Source organism: Pristiophorus japonicus, chromosome 7, assembly GCF_044704955.1.
Source record: "Pristiophorus japonicus isolate sPriJap1 chromosome 7, sPriJap1.hap1, whole genome shotgun sequence".
Taxonomy (NCBI): Eukaryota; Metazoa; Chordata; class Chondrichthyes; family Pristiophoridae; genus Pristiophorus; species Pristiophorus japonicus.
Genome location: NC_091983.1, coordinates 12,880,787 through 12,906,546, shown reverse-complemented (window position 1 = coordinate 12,906,546; position 25,760 = coordinate 12,880,787). Strand labels below are relative to the sequence as shown.

Sequence of the window (25,760 nt, the reverse complement as noted above, 5' to 3'; positions counted from 1 at the left end):
AGGCGCGTGTGGAAACTTGGGCCCCAAGAGTTGAAATTATATAGGGACCACATCTGGAGTATTCTGTACAATTTTGGTCTCCTTACATAAGGAAAGATATACTTGCTGCAGAGGGAGTGTATGGAAAGTGCTCAATGAACCACCTGTCAATCATTTTGTAGATTTGTAATATAAGAACATAAGAATTCGGAGCAGGAGTAGGAGCAACGAAGGTCCACCAGACTGATTCTGGGATGGGGGGTGGGGGGGGGGTTTGTCCTATAAGGGGAGATTGAGCAGACTAGGTCTATATTCTCTAGACTTCAGAAGAATGAGGTAATTTCATTGAAACATACAAAATTCATACAGGGCTTGTCAAGGTAGATGCAGGGAGAATGTTTTCTCTGGCTGGGGAGTCTGGAACCAGAAGTCACAGTCTCAGAATAAGGGGTTGGCTATTTAGGACTGAGATGAAGAGAAACTTCTTCACTCAGAGGGTGGCGAATCTTTGGAATTCTCTACCCTAGAGGGCTGTGGAGGCTCAGTCTTTGAGAATATTCAAGACATATATCGATAGATTTTTGGATATTAAGGGAATCAAGAGATATGGGGATAGTGCAGGAAAGTGGAGTTGAGGTAAAGATCAGCCATGAATGGCAGAGCAGGCTCGAGGGGCCGTATGGCCTACTCCCGCTCCTAATTCTCATGTTCTTATATTACAAACCTACAAAATGATCGACAGGTGGTTCATTGAGCACTTTCCATACAGACATGTTGCAATTATGCATCATACCCCTCAACCAGCCCCCCAACTCCCAGGAGGCAAAAGACACACTCAAGCTCTGGGCTAATTCAGGAAAAAAGAACTCCAGGAAGTTCTACTTCGACTCCCAAAGACAATCAAAACGAGTTCAGAAGACCACAGTGATCATCACCCACGAAGCTCATTTACCCAACAACTCACCTACCATTTGTACTCAGTGATACCAGCCTCAGCCAGGAACTTGTCTAAATCCCTGACCATTTGTGGCAAATCCGCACTCACTGCACGAGTGACAACCTGTTGAAGATCAATGACACCTGATACCTAACCTAGTATGTACTTATGTCTCTTGTACTCCTGACCTCCCTAATTCAAATCACCAAGCACCCATAGGGAGGATGCAGGAGCATTCTTGATAAGAGTGCACGAGAAGAGATCTACTGCTCTGCATCAGAGATAAAATGCAAAAATCAATGCTTCATATACCTCCTGGTAATTCTACCAGGCCAAGTGATATTTAGCCATACAGATCAGGAAAGTACCAAGCTCTGTTCCATGTTAGCATTGAGTTAACTGTTCTTAACTAGAGCAGTAGTTGGTGCATCGCAGTTGGCCTCTATGCTCCTGATTCCACTCCCCCATGGAACATGTGTATGGACAGGATTTGATTACTTCCCACAGTCAAACTGCACACCATTTGCTGTCCAGACATACAGATTGAAGAGAGGCCCACTTAGGCAGAGTATTAATGTAAGATAAGGTTACCCAAGATATAAACTTATCAGTCACTATTTTCTACAGTAGACAGGGAATTAAGTTTGAAGTAATTTTCCAGCTTTACCGTTTTTATATGACCTTGTATACCTCTAAGTTCCTCTCTCAGAAATCTCAGGGCTGAGAAACCCAGGTTTCTCCAGTCTTTCCTCATAATGTTGACACTACCGATTAGCATTGTGATTTTTCTCTGTACTGACTCCAATTGTTGAATGTCTCCATGACCAGAAATGGACAAAATGGTATTCAAGGTGCTCTCTGACTAGAACGCGGTACAGTTTGATCATGACTTCCGCTAACTTGTATTCTACCGTTCTGACTGTGGAGAGTGAGAAAGAAAATGTGTGCTCAACTATCTGTAGTGGGACTTGAAGCTACAATCTTCTGATTCAGGCAAGAGCGTCATCAGAGTCAAGGTTGACACGTAGTTCAATAGTCTACGGACTGTCGATTGTTGCTCTGCGCTGGTTGGACATGTCAAGCATCAAGCCAACTAAGACGTCTTGGCCTTTCGTCTTCTTCCTTAAGTTATTTCAACACCATTCATGGAGTACAAGTGCTGCTCATTTTTCCTTCATACAGCATTCTTATCATCATCATAGGCAGTCCCTTGGAATCGAGGAAGACTTGCTTCCACTCCTGAAGTGAGTTGTTTGGTGGCTGAACAGTCCAATACAGAACCACAGTCCCTGTCACTCTTTGGGGCTATGTTGATGTCAATGATGGATTGGATTAGGCGGTGGTCTGTCCAGCAGTCGTCAGCTCCTGTTATGGCGCGGGTGATGTTCACATTCTTGCGATCCCTGGCTCGGACGATGACATATTCGAGCAGGTGCCAGTGTTTGGAGCGAGGGTGTTGCCACGATGCCTTGTATTTGTCCCTCTGGCAGAACAAGGTGTTGGTGATAACAAGTTCATGTTCTAGATATTTTGTCAGCAGTATACCACTGGAGTTGGCTTTCCCTACTCCCTCTCTGCCAATCACGCCTCCCCAGAGGGCTGTGTCTTTGCCGACTCTGGCGTTGAAGTCACCGAGGAGGATCAGTTTGTTGTCCGCAGGGACGCGGGACAGGGATTTTGAGGTTGGAATAAAAACACTCTTTGGCCTCGTCTGTCGCATCGAGTGTTGTGGTGTATGCACTGATGACTGTGACGCATTGATTACGGGATAGGGTGAGTCGGAGAGTCATGAGACATTCGTTAACCCCGCAGGGGGAGTCTTTGAGGCGGTCGACCAGCTAATTTTTGATGGCGAAACAGACTCTGTGGAGGCGCCGTTCTTCATCTGATTTCCCTTTCCAGAAGAAGGTGTAACCGCTGCCTTGTTCCTTGAGCTGGCCTTCCCCTGCCCACCGGGTCTCGCTTAGGACAGTGATGTCGATATCAAAGCGTCTAAGTTCCCGGGCAACTATGGTGGTGCAGCGTTCTGGCCTGTCGCTGTTGGAGTTGTCCATGAGGGTTCTGACGTTCCAGGTCCTGAACTTCATGTTAAAGGAGTGGAAGATGCCTGTGCCGAGATTCCCGGGATGACGGGACTGACCTATCAAGAAAGACTGGATCAACTGGGTTTGTATTCACTGGAGTTCAGAAGAATGAGAGGGGACCTCATAGAAACGTTTAAAATTCTGATGGGTTCAGACAGGTTAGATGCAGGAAGAATGTTCCCAATGTTGGGGAAGTCCAGAACCAGGGGTCACAGTCTAAGGATAAGGGGTAAGCCATTTAGGACCGAGATGAGGAGAGACTTCTTCACCCAGAGAGTGGTGAACCTGTGGAATTCTCTACCACAGAAAGTTGTTGAGGCCAATTCACTAAATATATTCAAAAAGGAGTTAGATGAAGTCCTTACTACTAGGGGGATCAAGGGGTATGGCGAGAAAGCAGGAATGGGGTACTGAAGTTGCATGTTCAGCCATGAACTCACTGAATGGCGGTGCAGGCTAGAAGGGCCGAATGGCCTACTCCTGCACCTATTTTCTATGTTTCTACGCGCATGAGTTCTTCCTCGGCGGGGGCCCGTTCGACGATATCTTCCGCAGCGGGGGCCCGCCTGACAACATCTTCCTCAGCGGGGCCGGACGGCCCAAACAGCCTTTCGGCAGGAATCTCTCTGCCCCTTTGACGTTCCAAAATCCAGAATACCCGGACCTGGGTTCAGGTGTTTCCGGATTGGTGACTGCAGAAAACGAACGGCCTCGGTCCCAAGGGTTCCGGATTTTAGACGCTGCACCTGTACTTGCATTGGAGATGAAAGGGTTGTGTTATGAGGAAAGGTTGAGCCTATACAGCAGTGCCTGGTCTCCAGTGGCAAGGGGGTCCAAGACGACTGGAGACCAGGCACTGCTGTATGGGCCCAGTTGCCTACGGCGAGATGTTGGCCACAAGCTCAGCGCTGAGTAGCACCTTTGATGGTAGGTGGTCTGAGGTTTGGTTGGGGGCAGGCATTGGGAGGGACAGTGGCCCACTGTAATTCAGAGTGGAAGGTCAGGGTGCTCACAGCCATGGTACTCGCCACGTGCTGGAGGAAGAAGAGAGGCCAGGTCAGCAGTGGAGAAGGAGAGGTCTAGTCGTCGCAGGAGGGGAGACCTATCACCATCGCAGGAAAGGAGACCGTTGAGGAGGAGGTCACCTGTGTGGAAGGAGATTCTTCTAGGCCTCAGCAAATCGTTCAGCAAAGAAATGTATTGAAGATTAATTGCAGCCAGCCACATTTATATCCATCTTCACTTCAAAATTTGCACCAAGGGAAAGATAGATCAAAAAGCTTTCCTTCACGATTATGCAATTAATCATAAATAGTTTTCAAAGGAACAAGCAAGCCACACATGCTCAGGACATAACAAAACTGAGTCTTACCTTTAGGACCTCCTCATGTGACAGTTGCAAAGGCTGTTTGGTAGCTGTAGAAAAGATTACCAGCCCAAGGTATTTACCCAGACGCATGTAATAATTAACTGTATTATACTTTAGCTATGGCTCAGTGGTAACGCACTCAACTCTCAGGCTGTGGGTTCAAGTCCCACTCCAAGGGGCCAAGGGGCTGACAATCCCACTGCAGTACTGAGGGAGCATTACACTGCAAGAGGAGCCATCTTTCCGATGAGACATCGGAAAGACCAAGGCCGAGTTGTGAAGCACTTTGGGACAGTATATAAATGCAGGTCCTTTCTTAGTCGAGAGCAACGTGGATGGAATGCACTCAAATATGTGAGCAGGATACTAAAGAGATGTTCTTTAAAAAAATCCCTTAATTTTATATAGAAATGAGCTTGCATTTCTATCAAACCGTTCACGACTGCAAGACATCCCAAAGCATTTTGTAGCCAATGAAATATTTGATATAATGTACTGTTGCAATGCACAGCCAATTTGCACACAGCAAGCTCCCACAAACAGCAATGTGATAATGATCAGATTATCTGTTTTTAGATGTTAATTGAGTGTTTGCAGTAGAGCAAGATGCCCCTGCTCTTCTCCAAAATAGTACCATGGGATCTTCTACGTCCACCTGAGAGTAATGCACTGGAGTGACAGCCTAGACCATGTGCTCAAGTCTCTGGAGTGGGACTTGAACCCACAAACTTCTGACTCGGAGGCGAGAGTGGTACCATCTGAGCTGTGGCTGCCACCTATAGGTGGAATCACCTAATGGAGTGGGGTTTAAACCCATCAGTATTGGTGAAAATAGAAACTTTAGTTACCAGCAAGTTTGTTGTGAAGTTCCACTCACAGCTTCAAAGAAACCAGCCCCAACATTTTAAATATTCAGTCATCAGCACAACCTTGCCATTAACAACCATTACTAATATATTGAATGGAAAAAAAAATTTAATGTAAAAATCTCCGTTGTAAATCGGCTGCCAATTCGGGGAACAGTCTTTGATCGTGCTTTAAAAAGCAGGATATTTTCAAGTAAGATTGAATTTTAAAAAATTGAGCTTGAAATACATTAACAGATACATTTACATGGCTTACAGTTTATAAAAAGTTCAATATAAATAACATGCAAAACAAAAAGTTCCATCGGTTGATAAAATTCCAAGTAAAAAGACAACTCAAGTTCCTGACAATGATTTTGAAACAAACTGCTGTCATAGGGTGGCCAGATTGGGACTATAGCTTAAAAAGTACTGATTCTAAATCATTGCATATTATCAATCTGAATCACCCCATGTAAATGTTGCATTGGAACACCAGCAGAAAACAGCGTTCAACTATACAGGCTATACAAGGTAGCAGGCAAGTGAAATGGTCCTTCAGTGTTGGAAGTCCACGAGAAAAAAAGTTATGTCGTCTTCCTGAAACCTTTCAAAATTGGATAGATGTTTTCAAACGCTTCATAGATTTCCGCACGAACTTTTGCCCCTTCAAAAGATAAAATTCACACCAATTAGAACAATTAGCAAACTTACTGCAAGCACATGAATTGACCAAGGTGTCTAAACTTGCAGATGTTAACTAGTGTGCAATATTCCAAAGGGACATGCACAGGCTCAGTCAGAGGAATTCCACACTGATCAGTGTAAAATCATGAGATGAAGTGAAGAAGTGAGAATGTGAAATGCAGATTAAACAGCAGCATTGCTTGAGCGAACAGAACAGGAAAGAGTTCTGGTGACTGGATTGTTAACATTGTTGGTTCAGTCCTTGTAGGCAATCAGGTTGAAGTTACAGGTGGCATTGGTGAGGCCATATTTAGTGTAATGTTCAATTACAAAAAAGATATACAATTACTGGAGGGAGTCCTAAGCAGAGCTGCATAGTTGAAAGGTGAGATATAAAAGATGGTTTACCCTAAGAATTTGCTCTTTTAGAACTGCACCAGTAAGTTCAATTCTAGTAATCTGTTACATGTTTTCACATGAATAATTATACTGTGTCATAATATTACCACACAGAAAGAGCTTGTTAATATCACGCCAAATCCTTGACCTCTCTTAAGGCAAGACAAAAGCCTCTAATAACTCGGGGCTGCAGCCTACATTGAAGAACCGTCTAGGCCTTGCTGCTGATGGACTGTTGTTCAGTTATCCCTGTCAGGTGATTATATAGGTGGTTGGAGAGAAAAGAGTAAAAAAGACTGGATATTGAACACTTCCAAACCATGCGGAGCAGCAGTCAACAGAAAGCAGAACGACAAAAAACCCTAACCACGTCGTCAAGACTAGAGTACTGGAAGTAGTCATAGAATCATAGAAATTTACAGCACGGAAGGAGGCCATACCGGCCGACAAAGAGCTATCCAGCCTAATCCCACTTTCCAGCTCTTGGTCCGTAGCCCTGTAGGTTACAGCACTTCACATTTAAAAAGTACTTGGATATGCACTTGGTGAGGGTTTCTGCCTTTACCACCCTTTCAGGCCGTGAGTTCCAGACCCCCACCACCCTCTGGGTGAAGAAATTATCCCTCTAAACCTCCTACCAATTATTTTAAATCTACTCCCTCTGGTTCTTGACCCCTCTGCTGAGAAATAGGTCCTTCCTATCCACTCTATCCAGGCCCCTCAATTTTATACACCTCAATAAGGTCTCCCCTCAGCCGCCTCTGTTCCAAAGAAAACAACCCCAACCTATCCAATCTTTCCTCAGCGCTAAAATTATCCAGTCCTGGCAACATCTTCGTAAATCTCCTCTGTACCCTCTCTAGTGCAATCATATCTTCCATGGGATCAGTGCTGGGGCCTCAACTATTTACAATCTATATTAATGATTTGGATGAAGGGACAGAGTGTACTGTAGCCAAATTTGCTGATGATACAAAAATAGGTGGGAAAGCAAGTTGTGAGGAGGACACAGAGTCTGCAAAGGGATATAGATAGGTTGTGAATGGGAAAAATTTGGCAGATGGAGTATTGGGCCCAAGTTTCCACAAGAGAAAAAACGGGCGCCCCTCTGAGCTGGGCGCCCGTTTTTTGCGCCTAAAAAAATCCTCGGTATTCTCCACCTACTTACAGGTCCTCTGGCCCTCGGCGCAGCCAGCACAAGCTGTGGGGGGGGTGGAGCCAGGTCCCGGCGCTGAAAACAGTGCCGGACCTCTGCACATGTGCGCTACAGTGGGCACGCAAGTGCAGTAGCTCCAGGCGCCGAACTGTGTGGGAGGGGCCCGAAGCACGCAGCCCCTAGCCCTGGCTGAATGGCCTCACTGGGGCTGCGTGAATAAGGCTCCTCCCACGGCCAGCTCCTGCTCCCCGCCCCCGACAAGACCCGACACTCACTCCCCCCCCCCCCCCCACTGGACCCGACTCCCGGACTGGATCCGATCCGATCTGACCTCACCCCACACCGCTCGCGAGCGAGACTCACTCACTCACCCACCCACCCACCCACCCCCACTCTCTCACTCCCTCTCTCTCCCTCTCCCTCTCCCTCCCTCCCCCTCCCCCCCCTCTCTCTCTCTCTCTCCCCCTCCCTCCCGCTCAGCGGCACGAACGGCTGCAGAATTCTCCCTGGCTGAAGCACTTTCACACAGGTAGGAAGACGGTTTATTTAATCTTTTCTTGGCTTATAAATGTTTATTCAGGTTGGATTTATTTGTATAATATTTGTAGAAGTATAAATAAGGATTTATTGTAGAATTTAATGAGTTCCCTTCCCCCCCCCACCTCGTTCTGGACACCTAATTTGTAACCTGCGCCTTTTTTTTAATGTGTAGAACAGGTTTTTTCAGTTCTACAAAAATCTTCACTGGCTCCATTCTACTTTAGTTTGGAGTACATTTTCACTGTGGAAACTTTCAAATCAGGCGTCAGTGGCCGGACACGCCCCCTTTTGAAGAAAAAATTCTGTTCTAAACTAGAACTGTTCTACCTGACTAGAACTGCAGAAAAAAAAATGTGGAGAATTGCGATTTCTAAAATAGTCCGTTCTCCACCAGTTGCTCCTAAAAATCAGGCGCGAATCATGTGGAAATTTGGGCCCATAATGTGGGAAAATGTGAGGTTATCCACTTTGGTAGGAAGAATAGAAAAGCAGAATATTGTTTAAATGGAGAGTGACTACAGAATAAATACTGTGGTAGAGAGGGATCTGGGTGTCCTCGTGCATGAAACACAAAAAGTTAGTATGCAGGTACAGCAAGTAATTAGAAAGAGAAATGGAATGTTGGCCTTTATTGCAAGGGGGATAGAGTATAAAAGTAGAGAAGTCCTGCTACAACTGTACAGGGCGTTGGTGAGATCACATCTAGAGTACTGCGTTCGGTTTTGGTCTCCTTATTTACGGAGGGATATACAGGTGCAGCGTCGAGAATCCGGAACGCCGTAATGTTCCAGAATCTGGACCGATCGGTGGCAGGGTCGTTCAGAATCCGTAAAATGTTCCGGAATCCGGACCCGACGACCCTGCTGACCTCGGGGTCCTGCCGCTGTCTGACCTCGGGCCTCGCTTCGCCGCTGCCATAACCTCGGGGCTTCCTCGCCAGCACGCCCAACGACCTCCTTGGCGGGGCCCACCACCTCGGCGGGGCCCACCCGACGTCATCTTCCTCGGCGTGGCTGGACCACCAGACATCCTGCTTGGTGAGGGCCGGCCCGACGACATCTTCCTCGACGGGAGCTTGCTCGACGATATCTTTCTCGGTGGGGGCCTGTCCAACAACATCTTCCTCGGCGGGGCCAGACAGCCCAAACAGCCTGTCGGCAGGAATTCATTCCCCCCCCCCCACCTCCTCCTTTGACGTTACAAAATTGGGAATACTCGAACCTGGGCTCAGGTGTTTCCAGATTAGTGACGGCAGAAAACAAATCGAAAGTCCGGAATCTGGAACGGCCTCGGTCCCAAGGGTTCCGGATTTTAGGCGCTGCACCTGTAATTGCATTGGAGATGAAAGGGTTGTCTTATGAGGAAAGATTGAGCAGTTTGGGCCTATACTCATTGGAGTTTAGAAAAACGAGGTGATCTTATTGAAACATATAAGATTCTGAGGGGGCTTGACAGGGTAGATGCTGAGAGGATGTTTTCCCTTGTTGGGAAATCTAGAACTTGGGGGGGGGGGGGCATAGTTTCAGAATAAGGGGTCGCCCATTTAAGACGGAAATGAGGAGGAATTTCTTCTCTGAGGGCCATGAATCTTTGGAATTCTCTACCCCAGAGAGCTGTGGAGGCTGGGTCATCGAATATATTCAAGGCAGAGATAGACAGATTTTTGAACTACAGGAGCCAACAGTTATGGGGAGCGTGCAGGGAAGTGGAGTTGAGGCCAAGATCAGACCAGCCATGATCTTATTGAAGGGCGGAGCAGGCTCGGGGGGCCAAATGACCTACTCCTGCTCCTATTTCTTATGTTCTAAGAGTCTCTAGACGGATCCATACTTTCAAAGGTCTGAATGAGCAAAGACTGGCGAAACCCGGAAAGGTGGTATTGAAAAAGTGCACACTTAGATGTGTACAAAATAGTGAAGGGAATGGAAGAGGTAAATCTGGAATATTACTTTAAAATTCTGATAGTACAATGGAACAACGGTTTAAATTAGTTAACCGCAAAATTTAGGACTGATGGTCAGGAAATTCTTCACACAGCGCATCAAACACAAGGAAAAAAAGTAGGTGGTGGGAATCTCAAACAACTGGATGCTGATATAAGGAGCAACTGTTTGGATGGACGTAAAGATGGGCTTCCTCAATTATCTTGAGATATGTGAAATGGCACTTAAAATGCAAAGAAGATTCCTCTGGCTTCTGCTGCATAGCCTTAAGACGCTCGCAGTATTCCCAATACTAAAACTTTCCTACTGCTTAAAAAAGGATCAACATAAAAAGGAAAATGAAGACAAGTCAGGGAATAGAAATAAGACATTTCATTTGAACCTATGCAGCAGTTTGAGAAAGTGAAAGATTTTGTTTATATCATAGGAATTTACAGGACTAGAAGGGGCCAATGTGGTCCATCTGTCCAGTCTGAAGGCTTGATAAATACCATGAACTTTTCCCTCTCATACCTTCAATTGCTTTCTCTGCCAAATATCTATGTAGTGTCTACTTAATCTGGTTAACTTAGCCACCTCTGCTGCCTGCTAGGCAGCTTGTTCCATATATTCACCATCACCTCGTAAAGTAGTTTAATCTAAACTGTCTGTTTCTCCCCTTTGCTTCTTGTTGAGTACATATCGAGCGCTGTGAAAGTTAATGTAAAGGGGAAAAAGAACCATTCATCAAACAAAAGAACATTTCACCATGGAAACCAATCTAATTAGGCAAACAAGTGATGCAACTTACCCGTCAATACAACTTTTCCAGACACAAATATTAGCAATACAATTCTCGGCTTGATCATTCGGTAGATTAATCCAGGAAACAGCTCGGGCTCATAACTATAACAAAGAAAATTTTGATGACTGACTAGATGCTACGATGTTAACTTATTGTGGCACCGTACTGGTCAAAAAGATCAGCTCAATATATAGAACTTGAATTATTTTCATCTCTCAGATCCTGGTTCCCGTCCATCCCAGAATGATGGGCTGAAAGTTACCCCCGATAGTGGCACGAGGTTGGCTGCCTCGACCCAATTCCTAATGGGCACAGGACAAAACTGACCACAATTACATAAAAATGGATAATCTTACTCAAAGGCCAACGGATGCTTCAGTAGATGGTGCTAGTCAGAGTCTACGGTTGGGGCACAGTAGAGGGAACTTTATATATCTGCTATACATGCATTGGGAATGGTCAGAACTGAAACCAAAGACATTCCTATTTTCCTGGCTCCAAGATTATCTTTCCAGATAATTTGATAGTCACATCAAGCCTTTTACAGAGTTTCTGAAAGGCCAAGAGTGAATCGATTGGAGTTGAACCACGCTGAAGGGGTATTAATAAAGGTAAATGACATCAGTGACCTAAAAAGTAGCTCTCAAAAATGAAAAGTTTACTGAACTATTCCTAGCACCGGTGACTGCTTAATTAAATCAGCTTAATTTTCTTTAAAAAAATTCTGCTATATGTGGACAACATTGAAGTAGCTGGCAATGAGGGGGGTGGGGTGGAGAAACTCAACACGAGGGTTTATATATGTTCACAAAACAGAATGAAGGTAGACCTCCTTATCACAATGGCTCTGAATTTATTAAAAGGTACAGTGCCCCCGGGTTGCTATCTGGTCACTAGCTGGATCCAAAGACTCATCACCACTTGCAGAATATACCAGAGGATAACTAAGTTGGGTTTTACTAGCTTCAGTGAATTGATTCAATTTCCCAAGAGCTAAAAATGGGGTAAAGGCCTGTCTATTTCTTGAGCACAACAGTCAACAGGAGAAAAACACTGTTTCTGCTCAGGGTGGGGGGGGGGGGGGGGTACTTTCTGAATCAGCCCCTAAATTTAGGACGCTAACATCTCAATCATGAGGAGATCCTGATAATTATCGGAGCACATTATACCTGAAAAAAGTGGGACATTCTGGCTGACTGTCTCTTACGACCCTCAGATCGAAAGAGCTTGTCCCCGTGCCACTGAACAATACAAAGGTCCGGGAGTGCGGTTTGAGGGTCCATAAAGTCAACAATGACCCACTGTAGAGGAGCCTGATCCTCTAATGAACCCATCACACAAGCCCCTGCAGGAGACTCCCGGCGTAGTGTGTTGCATCCGCTTCACACACGGTGCATTTCTAAAGCTGTGAACCTGGATGCAATCGAAAAGCCTCCTTCAGTATAATTAAGACCCTCTTGCCCAAAGTTTGCCATATCCTTAACCTATTGGACACTGGGTTTAGAGGCTTCCAGCAATGCTCCCACTGGCCACCAAAAACACACTTCCTCAATCAGTTAATGTCACAGCTCCTAAGCAGAGGTCTAGGAAGGCATAACAAAGCCACAGGGTGCAGTATAATGGAATATGGACTGGCCACTGAGACAAGGTTTTACAACAGATTACCAGATTGGGGCTGCATCTGGTAATCAGGTGCTTCCTAAGAAAAAGCCTGGTTCAGGACCCTAGTTAAAGCCAGCCACTAAGTTGCTCAACGATGAACAAAACCCAAATAAGGCATCTGGTAACTGGTTTACAACTGTAGTTCAACATGTCTCCCTACCTCAAAGTCCTAAATTAGATAAAAGCACTCCTTGTAGTGGATTTGAGAAGTTAATCAGATTTCACCCGATTTTTGTTTAGCTTTGGTTTTCCCAGCACTCGCAATGTATTCCGGTTTAATTTGATTTATTTTACTTCATCACCGACCTGACATGGCTGGGTGAAAGGTCTCATCCACCTTCTGCAATCGTTTACATTTAAATAAAAAGAATCTTCAGGGTGTGGTTGTTGCTGGGAAGGCGGGTATTTATTCTCCATCCCATGGCGCAGTGAGATGGTGGTGGTCAGGCCTTTACTTGAACCGCTGCAGAGAAGCCGTTTGATAAAACTGAGTGGCTTGTTAGACAGTCAAGCACAGTGCGGGACTGGAGTCACATATAGGCCAGATCGGGCAAGGACAGCAATCCAACAGCCTCACTTTTACTGCAAATCTTTTCCAGAATTTATTTTATAGATTGCCCTGGGATTTGAATTTGCACTGTTAGTCTAGGCCTCTGGGTTACTAGTCCAGTAACATAACTACTGTATACCACTGAACTCTGACAGCTAGGTTTATATAGCAGGCTACGGAATTCATTACTGACTGGGTCTGAAAGATAAAATGAAGACCTTATCCGTATTGTTATTTTATTCCCAAATATATCTGAAGTACAACAATGCAGGGACCGTGTATGGTCCCCTGCTCTAATCATTTAGTGTCTTCATGCCAAAGTCTGCAAAACACCAGAATATGAAGCTTTACATTTTACACATGATTTGTGATTAAATATTCTGTCCGTACTAGTTAAACCTGCAAAGATGACACTTTGTTGCATCTTCAATGCTGACTGAAAGGGTTCCAAGGTATAAACGCGCTTCTCAGTTTAGAGGGAGCATTACGTGGCGATTTAGAGCACAAACATTTAATTCCAGTACCTCATTTAGTACAGAATTGGATGCAGAATTCATCAGATAATTCGAAGATAGAATTATAGAACAGTACAGCACAGAAGGAGGCCATGCGGCCCGTCGAATCTGCACCAGCTCTTTCAGAGAGCAATCGAGTTAGTCCCATTCCCCCGCTCGTTCCTTATTTTTTTCTTCTGCTTCCACTATTGATCCAATTCCCTTTTGAAGGCTACTATTGAAGCTGTGTCCACCACCCTGTCAGGCAGTGCATTCCAAATCCTAACCACTCGTTGCGTAAAAAGGTTTTCCCTCATGCCACTTCTGGTTCTTTTGCTAATGACCGTAAATCTATACCCTTCAGTCATTGTAAACAGTTTCTCTCTCTTTTACTTCCCTCTTGCTGGCTCACCGGGGACGGCGCAATGAGAATCTGGCCACTTTTAGTCCCAATCGTTCCTGACCGTTTCCCCATTTTTTGATACCTAATTTGGCCACAGAGATCAGCTGAAGAAACTTGGAAAAAAAAAATCAAGTTGCGGGCAGGGCGAAAAGGGAATTTTTTTTTAACCCATGAACACAATGCAAAGAGGGTATGTCCAACAGTGCTCCGCTCCCTCAGTACTGCATTGGAGGGTCAGCCTAGATTATGCACTCAAGTCTCAGGAGCGGGACTTGAACCCACCTTCTGACTCGAGGTGCGAGGGGGTGCTACCCACTGAGTGAAGGATCAACAACTTCAATTTTCTCCATAATAACCCCTGTACCTTTACATTTAACAGACGGACAGAGGATTCCTTTCTCAACAGAAATCAGAAAATATAAAAACAGTAAGTTTTAAATGTTGTTTTCCGATTATAAATAAAATCTCCCACACCTCTTCCCACCATCATTACCTGCTGAATTGCTGATGAGTAAGCACCAGCCCCTCTAGTCGAATGGGAAACTTCACATCGCAGCTGCCCACCATGTTCTGAATCTTGAAATCCAGGAACTTAGCCGGGAATCCCAATTTCTGTACAACTCTGGCGTATTTCCTCGCAGCCAACCGTGACTGTTCTTCACTGCAACAGGATGCAAGGTTTAGTACTTTTCGAGCAAATGACCATAGCTACTGGCATTGATAAAACATCAATCAGGTACTACTTGACAAAGTGGTGTTTAGAGAGTCTCATCTTCTAATCAAAACCACTCATTTAATCAAGTCAAAAGCAAAATAGCGCGGCTGCTTAGAAATCTAAAATAAAAACGGAAAATGCTGGAAACACTCAGCAGGTTAGGGAGCATTGGTAGAGAGAGAGCAACAGGATTAATGTTTCAGGTCAATAACCAATCAATCAGTCGACCTGAAATGTTAACTGTTTCTCTCACTCTGTCCTGACCAATATTTATCCCTCAATCATCATCACTAAAACTGGTCATTGTCACATTGCTGTTAGTGGGAACTTGCTGTGCGCAATTTGGCTGCTGTGATTCCTACATTATAACAATAACCACACTTCCCAATAAAGTACTTAATTAGCTGTAAAGCACGTTGGGATGTTCAGTGGTCATGAAAGGTGCGATATAAATATAAGTCTGTCTTTCTTTCCCCACCCGCCCACAGATGCTGCCTGACCTGCTAAGTGTTTCTAGCATTTTCAGTTTTTAATCACTAATATTAAGTGATGTACTGGCTATATTGCGCAACAAAGTTCCTTGCTTTAAGTTTAACTTTTTATTTTCTCAAATAATCAGAATGCTCTGAAAAGCTGGTAACAGCAATCATTTCCCAAATGCACTATTTTGGCAATTCTATTTGGAAAAAGAAAATACGACTTTTAATACTGATTAAACTCCCACTTCAGTAACCCCCGTGTAGCCAAAATATTCCAGCCAAACTCTCATGATGGGTACTTGAGGTCATCCGTAGTTCCCAAATGCTGGCATACTGCTTAATGATCTGTGCAGAGCAAGTTATCTTAAAACTTTCCTCAAGCTTCCAGGTGTAGGATTTTAGTCTAAACCTTCCTGCTCACTTGGAGGCCAGCAACTAAACAGTGGGGTGGACACACTCGATCCAGGTTCCCTTGGAGTACATCTATTTTTAATGGATGCCAGTAATATTTCTGCACAGGTCCAGGTTATTACTATATTTAACAAATTCTAAAAGTTAGGACAATCAAGTCACTTAAGTTTGCTACACCAAAAATGGAAATTGTGCAAGGCTCAATAATTACACCTCAATATATGAATCATTAACATGGGGCATAAGTAGAAACATTATGGAGCATATTTTCATTCATGAGGCTATCACAATAGGAAATGCATTAGAGCAAGTGGCTATTAAAGATGAGTCAATTATAACATTTATAAAGGAATTAAATAAGAAAAACAAAGAGTGCAGGCAAAGAGGCCGAATGGTCCTCTGCTGTTCTGACATTGTTATGATTCTACGCAATCACACACTACTTTGTATCCACAAGTGTATTTATACCAAATCCTACAGTCGATTTCTTTATTACATTTGCCACAGAAAGTTAATAGAAACAAAATTAAAATGATATGTTCCGGAATCCTTTCAAGAACGGTTTCAAAATTGACAAAGTTGAACTATCCAGTTTCTTAACTTGCTCAACAACGATCAATTTGAAACAACCAAATCGACCCTGTTCTCAATATAAAATGGTCACCGTGTAATCAATGCCCAAAAGAAATCAGTCAGCTGGGACAAAAGGTCTTCCCTTTCCTTCAAGGGCAACAGCCTGTTAACATTTGTCCAACCTCACACGTGAATAATGGTCACTTTGATACAGCACTAGAGGATTTCTAGCTCTTTAGATTAGGAGGAGGAGGAACACGCACTGTGAGCTTACACATAGTTACTGAAGGCTTAACATTAGTGTTCCTGGACAATTGCTGCCATCTGATGAGGGAATAGGAGAAAGGGAGATTAAAAGTCGCCAAAAGCATCAACTAGTGGATTATTTTTGCATATCAATAAGCGCGAATTTTAAAACCAGTTAAGAACAGTATTAAGTTAGCAGAACTCCGATTAAAATCAATGTCCATACCTCTTTGCGCCAGTACACACCATTTTCCCAGAGCTGAAAATAAGTGCCGTTGTACGAGGTTCCCGGATTCTCATGATGACAGCAGCAAAACGCTGCAAGAGAGATAAGTATTGGGTTAGACTGCTGCCAGCGCTGTAACTTTCCTGTACGGTCTGGTAATACTCGGAATCCCAGGGTCTAGCAGCACCGAGGGAGGCAGACTTAGGGTCTGACATCAGTCGGTGCAGTCTGGGGGTGCTCTTTTGAGATTGGGGACGAGGTACATTGCTCGGACAGAGCAGGGAAGCTTTATTTCGCATTCGGCTGTACTTTACTTGACTTGGGAGTGCTTGATGCCAACACTAAAAATTTAAGAAATAGGAGCAGGAGTAGGACATACGATCCATCGAGCCTGCTCCATTATTCAATAAGATCATGGTTGAAGCAGTTAATAACCAGAAAGATTACAGAAAGTACAGGAGGGAATTGATAAAGTTAATATAGGAGACAAAGAGCAGCTACAAGAAAAGATTAGCAGGCAACATTAAATTGAACCCTAAAACTTTTTGTAAACATATAAAGTGTAAGCAGTTTGTTAGAGAAAAAAGTTCAGCCTATTAAGCATTCAAAGGGGAATCTTCATGTGGAGGCAGAGGGCATGGCAAAAGTATTAAATGAGTACTTTGCATCCGTCTTCAAAAAGGAAGCGGATGAAGTGAAGGTTACACTAAAAGGAGGGGGCAGTTATGGACAGGATAACAATAGAGAGAGGACGTACTAAAAAGATTAGCATTACTAAAAGTAGGTAAGTCGCCTGGTCCAGATGGAATGTATCCTAGGTTACTGAAAGAAGCAAAGCTAGAAATAGCAGAGGCATTGGTCACAATCTTTCAATCCTCATTGGATAATGGAGTAGTGCCGGAGGACTGGAGAGTTGTTAATGTTATACCACTATTTGTAAAGGAAAGAAGGATAAACCAGGAAAATACAGTCCAGCCAGCCGAACGTATGTGCGGGGAAGTTATTGGAAACCATAATCAGGGACAAAATAAACTTTCATTTGAAAAGGCATGGGTTAAATCAAGGAGAGCCTGCATGGATTTGTTAAAGGTAAACCATATCTGACGAACTTGATTGAATTCTTTGATGGGGTAACAGAGAAGATTGATCAAGGTAGTGCAGTAGATGTTGTATACATGAAGTTTCAGAAGGCATTCGACCAAGTGCCACACAGGGGACTTATTAAGAACATGGAAGCCCATGGAATTAAGGGGAAAGTGGCCGTGTGGATACAAAATTGGCTCAGTGACAGGAAGCAGAGCATGGAGATGGATAGATGTTTTTTTTAGACAGGGAGGTAGTTTGCAGTGGTGATCCCCAAGGTCAGTTTTGGGTCCATTACTCTTCAATTTTTATAAATGACCTAGACGCGGGTGTAGGAGCATTATAAAGTTTGAGGATGATACGAAAGTTGGCGAAATGGTAAATCATGATAGTTATAGGCTTCAGGCTGACAGACAGGATGGCGAAATGGGCAGAAGCATGGCAAATGGAGTTCATTGCAGAAGTGTGAAGTGATGCACTTTGGGAGGACCAATATACTATAAATGACACGTTTCTGAAAAGTATAGATGAGCAGAGAAACCTTGGTATCCATATACACAAATCCTTAAGGTGACGGGGCAAGTTGTTAAGATGGTCAAAAAAAGCATATGGATTACTTGGTTTTATAAAGAGGGATAGAATCGAAAAGCATAAATCATGCTAGAACTTTATAAATCACTGGTTAGGCGTCAATTGGAGCATTGTGGACAATTCTGTACATCACATTTCAGGAAAGTTGTAACGGCATTAGAAAGGGTATAGAGGAGGTTTACCAGGATGCTACCAGGGATGAGGGACTTCAGTTATGAGGAGAGGTTGGAAAAGTTAGGACTGTTGTCCATGGAAGAGAGAAGGTTAAGAGATGACCTAATAGGAGGTTTTCAAGATGAGAGGTTTTGATAAGAATAAATAGGAAAAAAATATTACCTCTGATGAGTGGGTCAATAACTAGAGGTCATACATTCAAAATCACTGGAAAAAGATCGAGAGGGAAGATTAATTTTTTTCATTCGGTTATGGGGATCTGGAACCCGAAATAGTGGTGGAAGTTGATTCCATAAATAATTTTAAAAGAGTTGGGCAGGTACTCAAGAATGAAGAACTTACAGGGTTACAGACAAAAAGTGGGAGTGTGGGACTGAGCACACTGCTCCTTCAAAGAACCAGCACAGGCACAATGGGGGCCAATTGACTTCCTTCTGGTGCTGTTAAGTTTCTATGAATCTATGAACTTCTAAATCAACTCCACCCTCCCGCCCAAACCCCATATCCCTCAATTCCTTTAGTGCCCAAAAATCTATCGACCTCAGTCTTGAATATACTCATCAACAGAGCATCCAGTCCTCTGGAGTAGAGAACTCCAAAGATTCACAACCCACCGAGTGAAGAAATTTCTCCTCACGCCAATCCTAAAAAGCTGATCCTTTATCCGGAGACTATGACCCCCCTCGTTCTAGACTCTCCAGGGGAAACAGCCTCTCAGCATTCACCCAGTCAAGCCCTTAAGAATGTTATACTTTTCAAATGAGTGATGGGAGTGCCAACATTTAACACCCCGCACCTGGACATGTACAAAATTAATAAAATATATAGTTGGGGAGTGGGGGGGGGGGGGGGGGTGAGAGGTGCTATAAGTGCAAGTTTTTCTTTGTTGAACTTCTACTTTCTGCAGATATCAAGCCTTCCAATTTGATCATCAAGAATTGTGTTTAATGTTCTCAAGCGGACAGGTATAGTTGTTGTATCTGGTGTCCGTCATGTAAACACGGACGTGGTGAACTTTCCTTGTATTGAAAGAGAAGGTAAAAAAGTGTAACTAACAGGAATAGCACTTTTAAACACCAGAGGAAGGGGAAATCATCTCAAAACATCTCACCCAGTCTCATTCTCCTCTTCTCTCTTTCCCTCCTCCTCCACCTCCCTTGCCCTCCCCATAAATACTGACAGAGCTTGCCAATATTAAAAGCTACACATATCACACCACTAAAAGAAAAATTTAGACAGAAAATGGATTCATCTCCTTGCTTCAATACTTTAACCAAAACCTTTGAAGGTATTTCACTAAACCATATGCAACCATACGGTAACAAAAGTTATCAAACCAGCCATTACAACAAAAGACAGTACATCATGAACACGCACCTTTGGATTATATTCAGCATTTCTTGCTCGAAGAGCTATTGTCTTCAGGTCCAGTTTGCAACCCAGATTGACTGTGGACACTATATTTCTAGACACAAAGAGTAAGTATTTAATTTTTTACTTTACCAGAAACCATTGTAATTCATTAAAACATTGTGGCCTTTTTAAAATGGTAACTATTTTTCACTACAAGAACATTGATTTAATATTCAAAATGCAATACTCCTGTACAATTTACATGATCCAAGTACTAAAAGGAATTAAGTGTATTATAGTCAATTTACCCATTAATTTGTCTATTAACACTTATTTTCTTTATGCACATATACATGCAGTTTCACACAACACACACGGAAAACATTAATCAACTTGACATTTTTATCACAGTAGACGATAGCTGAACAAAACAGTGAAAAGGCATGAAGTCACAGACCCTGAAAAGAGGGGAGTTGTAATAATTGGAATAAAACAAGACACAGCTGGGGCTAGAATCTATTCAACCACAGAAACCAGACTGATAAGGGAGGTTCACTAGACAGACAAGAAGGGACCATGTACCACAATAACATCTCTTGAAATAGGTGTTTTTCAGTGGAAAATAACAGAAGGGGCGGGACGGCATGAGATCAGGGGAGGAGGGAGAGGACCCATCAGGGGAGAAAGGGAAGTTGAGTGATAGGTCCGAGGGAAGTTCCATAGGCTTGCACTGAAAGAATGGTATAAGAAAGACACCAGCAGGAGTTAAAGTGTAGAAGTTAACAGAGGAGGATTCAAGAAATTCTCAGAGACTAATCGGGCCAGGAGGCACGGCTAGAGAGGGGTGCCGATAATTCTGACAGCAACTTTTAGCCGAGGCATAAGCGGGGTAGTATAACTCTTAATTATTCCTTGTAAACTACTGCTTAAGATACAGCAATTGTGTTGATCCTTGCTTGTGCTGAATAAACTTTTAACCACTGCCACCAGTATGGGTCAATGTCGAATCATTTGGAATAAAAGATCTATCAAAGAGATTCTTACATAAGGGCTAATTCTTCAATCCCACACTCTCAATGAGGAAATCAACTTGAAACTCTTTTGAGTTAACCTGCAAAAACATAAAACATTAAAACCATGCCACCCGACCTGGGTGACACAGCAGACATTTTCAAGGCCCCCCCCCTTTTTTTTTTTTTTTGGTTTTTGGGGTTTTTTTTTGGGCTGCTAAAATCAAATTTTTCCAGTGCCCCCTATAAAAGGAGAGGGGGACACTAAAAGCACCGGCAATTAAAACAAAATAAACTTTAAAACGTAAAATCAAATTAAAATTTGGTTGCCGGGCGTGATGATGCACTCCAGTCCCTCCGGTGCCCACCTCTCGCGGAAGGCCGCGAGCGTACCGGTGGACACCGCGTGCTCCATCTCCAAGGACACCCTGGACCGGATGTAAGAGCGGAAGAGAGGCAGGCAGTCAGGTTGAACGACCCCCTCGACCGCCCGCTGCCTGGACCGGCTGATGGCACCCTTGGCCGTGCCCAGGAGCAGTCCTACGAGGAGGCCTTCGGACCTACCCGCTCCCCTCCGCACAGGGTGCCCAAAGATCAGGAGAGTGGGACTGAAGTGCAGCCAGAATTTCAGGAGCAGCCCCTTCAAATAATAAAACAGGGGCTGCAACCTTGTGCATTCCATAAAAACATGGAACACGGACTCTTCCAGACCGCAGAAATTGCAGGCGGCCTGGGAGTCCGTGAACCGGCTTAAAAATTTGTTGCACGGCACTGCTCCGTGCACCACCCTCCAGGCCAAGTCCCCGATGAATAGTGGGAGGACCCCTGCGTAGAGTGCCCTCCATCGGGGACCCCCGCCTCCTCCGGACGGCAAGATGGTACGCCATGGCGTGTCCGGACGGCCGGCGAGGATGGCAAAGTTGAGGGTGTGCAGGAGCAGCCCGTACAGGAAACCCCTCCGCGCGGAACTGAAAGGCACGGAGGGGATTTCCCCGAGGCGGCTCAAGTTGTGAGGCGCCGGCCCCCGAGGGAGGTTCCGGGGTTTGGCGCCGATGAGGAATTCCGTCCGGACGGGGGTCAATTCGGACGGGATCTCCCCACGTGCTTGAGCCTCCTCGATGCACCTAACGGAGTCAGGGCCCAGAGCTGTTTTTAGCGACTCGATGGCATCGGCCGCGTGGCGGACGTTGGCAGAGTTTAGGCGCCGCGCCAGCGTGTCTGGCGCCATCCAGCCCGCTCCTCCGCCATCGAGCAGGTCCCTGACCCTGGTCACCTCACCAGCCACAGCCCTCTCTTCCGACCGCCACATGAAACCTCGGCCGTGGAGGTACGGATTCCCGAGCAGCGGCTCCTGCAGGACGGCCGCCACTCCAGCCGGCGGAGAGCTGCGCTTGAAGGGAGGCTGGTTGTACACAGACATTGTAGTCCTGATTCTTCCAGTATGAAATCATGGAATTGGCCATTTTACTGTGACACCATACCAACTCATTAAAGGCAGCAATTCCCCAGTTATCCAAGAACTACTTGTATTTATATAGCACTTTTAACATAATAAAACATCCCAAGGCACTTCTCAGGAGCATTATCAGACAAAATTTGACACCAAGCCACAAAGAGAGATTAGAACAGGTGACCAACAATGTGGTCAAACAGGTAGGTTTTAAGGAGCTTCTTAAAAGGAGGTAGAGAAGTTTGGGGAGAGAATTCCAGGGATTAAGGCCTAGGCAGTTGAAGGCATGGTCACCAATGGGGAAGCGATGGAAATCGGGGATGCGCGAGAGGGCAGAATTGGAAGAGTGTAGAGATCTGGGAGAGTTGTAGGGCTGGAGGAGGTAAGAGATAGGGAGGAGTGAGGCCATGGAGAGATTTGAAAACAAGGTAAGAATTTTAAAATCTAGGGCATTGCCAGACTGGGAGTCAATGCAGGTCAGTAAGTACATGGGTGGATTCAAGATTAGTATTTTATTGATACCATCTGTAAACAAAATATGTAATTAATGCAGTCAGTCAGAGGCTGGAGCAGAGGTATGGTGGGGGGGGGGGGGGGGGGGGGGGGAAGAGATTTGTCACGTTCTACAACATATGAGCTTTTATAATTGAAATGGTTGTACACATGATGAACATAACATTTACAAGAAAGTAAATTGCATAAATGAGATCAGAGTGCCACTGAAACTTGCAGGCTCAAGACCTCTTCCTCATACCATAGATTTGCTCCCCAGAAGATCTGCACTGTTGAAATTTGCATCTATTGCTACTCAGTGATTGACTTAGTATGATTTAGGGAAGAATATATTACTTGACATCCTCTATCCTATGTCAAATTAACACATCATCTTGTGGGTTACTCCCCAGCAATTCTCAGCCACACCAGAACCAACAGTTCTATGCAGTGAAGAATTACAGTTTAAAGTACAAATGTCACAAGTTAAGGAGACACGAACAGGACAGAACCTGGTGACATTAATAGAAACATAGAAAATATGTGCAGGAGTAGGCTATTCAGCCCTTCCGAGCCTGTCAATAAGATCATGGCTGATCATTCCCTCAGTACCTCTTTCCTGCTTTCTCTCCATACCCCTTGATCTCTTTAGCCGTAAGGGCCATATCTAACGCCCTCTTGAATATATCCAATGAACTGGCATCAACAACTCTCTGAGGCAGGGAATTCCACAGGTTAACAACTCTCCGAGTGAAGAAGTTTCTCCTCATCTCAGTCCTAAATGGTCTACCCCTTATCCTAAGACTATGTCCCCTGGTTCTGGACTTACCCAACATCGGAAACTTCTTCCCGCATCTAACCTGTCCAGTCCCTTCAGAATCTTATACGTTTCTATGAGATCCCCTCTCATCCTGCTAAACTCCAGTTATTAAAGGCCCAGTTGATCCAGTCTCTCCTCATATGTCAGTCCAGCCATCTCTGGAATCAGTCTGGTGAACCTTCGCTGCACTCCCTCAATAGCAAGAACATACTTCCTCAGATTAGGAGACCAAAACTGAACACAATATTCCAGGTGAGGTCTCACCAAGGCCCTGTACAACTGCAGTAAGACCTCCCTGCTCTTATACTCAAATCCCCTATCTATGAAGGCCAACATACCATTTGCCTTCTTCACCGCCTGCTGTACCTGCATGCCAACTTTCAATGACTGATGTACCATGACACCCAGGTCTCGTTGCAGTTCCCCTTTTCTTAATCTGCCGCCATTCAGATAATATTCTGCCTTTGTGTTTTTGCCCCCAAAATGGATAACCTCACATTTATCCACATTATACTGCATTTGCCATGCATTTGCCCACTCACCTAACCCGTCCAAGTCACCCTGCAGTCTCGTAGCGTCCTCCTCACAGCTCACACCGCCACCCAGTTTAATGTTATCTGCAAACTTGGAGATATTACACTCAATTCCTTCTTCTAAATCGTTAATGTATATTGTAAAGAGCTGGGGTCCCAGCACTGAGCCCTGCGACACTCCACTAGTCACTGCCTGCTATTCTGAAAAGGACCCGTTTATCCCGACTCTCTGCTTCCTGTCTGCCAACCAGTTTTCTATCCACGTCAGTACATTACCCCCAATACCATGTGCTTTGATTTTGCACACCAATCTCTTGCGCGGGACCTTGTCAAAAGCCTTTTGAAAGTCCAAATACACCACATCCACTGGTTCTCCCTTGTCCACTCTGCTAGTTACATCCTCAAAAAATTCCAGAAGATTCATCAAGCATGATTTCCCTTTCATAAATCCATGCTGACTTGGACCCGTCCTGTCACTGCTTTCCAAATGCGCTGCTTTTTCATCCTTAATGATTGATTCCAACATTTTCCCCACTACTGATGTCAGGCTAACCGGTCTATAATTACCCGTTTTCTCTCTCCCTCCTTTCTTAAAAAGCGGTGTTACATTAGCTACCCTCCAGTCCATAGAAACTGATCCCGAGTCGATAGACTGTTGGAAAATGATCACCAATGCATCCACTATTTCTCGGGCTATTTCCTCAAGTATTCTGGGATGCAGACTATCAGGTCCCGGGGATTTATCAGCCTTCAATCCCATCAATTTTTACTCCAGACAGGGATGTACAATTGCTGAAGTTCATCCATGTGATCTTTAAATGTTTGCCATTGCTTATCCACCGTCAACCCTTTAAGTATCCTTTGCCAGTCTATTCTAGCCAATTCACGCCTCATACCGTCAAAGTTACCTTTCCTTAAGTACAGGACCCTAGTTTCCGAATTAACTGTGATAAGTCCATCTTAATAAAGAACTCTACCATATTATGGTCACTCTTCCCCAAGGGACCTCGCACAACAAGATTGCTAATTAGTCCCTTCTCATTGCACATCACCCAGTCTAGGATGGCCAGCTCCCTAGTTGGTTCCTCGACATATTGGTCTGGAAAACCATCCCTAATACACTCCAGGAAATCCTCCTCCACAGCATTGTTATCAGTTTGGTTAACCCAATCAATATGTAAATTAAAGTCGCCCATGATAACTGCTGTACCTTTATTGCACACATCCCTTATTTCTTGTTTTATGCTGTCCCCAACCTCACCACTACTGTTTGGTGGTCTGTATACAACTCTCACTTGCATTTTCTGCCCTTTGGTATTCCGCAGCTCTACCCATACCGATTCCACATCATCCAGGCTAATGTCCCTCCTTACTATTGCATTAATTTCCTCTTTAACCAGCAACGCAACCCCGCCTCCTTTTCCTCTCTGTCTATCCTTCCTAAATGTTGAATACCCCTGGATGTTGAGTTCCCAGCTTTGGTCACCCTGGAGCCATGTCTCCGTGATGCCAATTACATCATATCCGTTAACTGCTATCTGCGCAGTTAATTCGTCCACCTTATTCCGAATACTCCTCGCATTGAGGCACAGAGTCTTCAGGCTTGTCTTTTTAACACACTTTGCCCCTTTAGAATTTTGCTGTAATATGGCCCTTTTTGTTTTTTGCCTTGGGTTTCTCTGCCCTCCACTTTTACTATTCTCCTTTCTATCTTTTGCTTCTGTCTCCATTTTATCTCCCTCTGTCTCCCTGCATAGGTTCCCATCCCCTTG

The 25,760-nt window shown here is 44.5% G+C and overlaps 1 protein-coding gene across 2 annotated transcripts in view; it reads right to left on the bottom strand.

Moving 5' to 3' along the window:
• Positions 1 to 5,326: 5,326 nt before the first annotated feature.
• tbp (TATA box binding protein) overlaps positions 5,327 to 25,760 on the bottom strand; it is a 47,285-nt gene continuing 26,851 nt past the window's right edge. For both annotated transcript variants that reach the window (XM_070884824.1, XM_070884825.1), the window contains exons 4-8: positions 19,708 to 19,795; positions 16,483 to 16,574; positions 14,326 to 14,493; positions 10,730 to 10,824; positions 5,327 to 5,881 (exon numbers count right to left, since the gene is read on the bottom strand). In XM_070884824.1, coding sequence (XP_070740925.1) covers positions 5,802 to 5,881; positions 10,730 to 10,824; positions 14,326 to 14,493; positions 16,483 to 16,574; positions 19,708 to 19,795 — 523 coding nt within the window. In that variant the 3' untranslated portion in view covers positions 5,327 to 5,801. The remainder of the gene's footprint in view (positions 5,882 to 10,729; positions 10,825 to 14,325; positions 14,494 to 16,482; positions 16,575 to 19,707; positions 19,796 to 25,760) is intronic.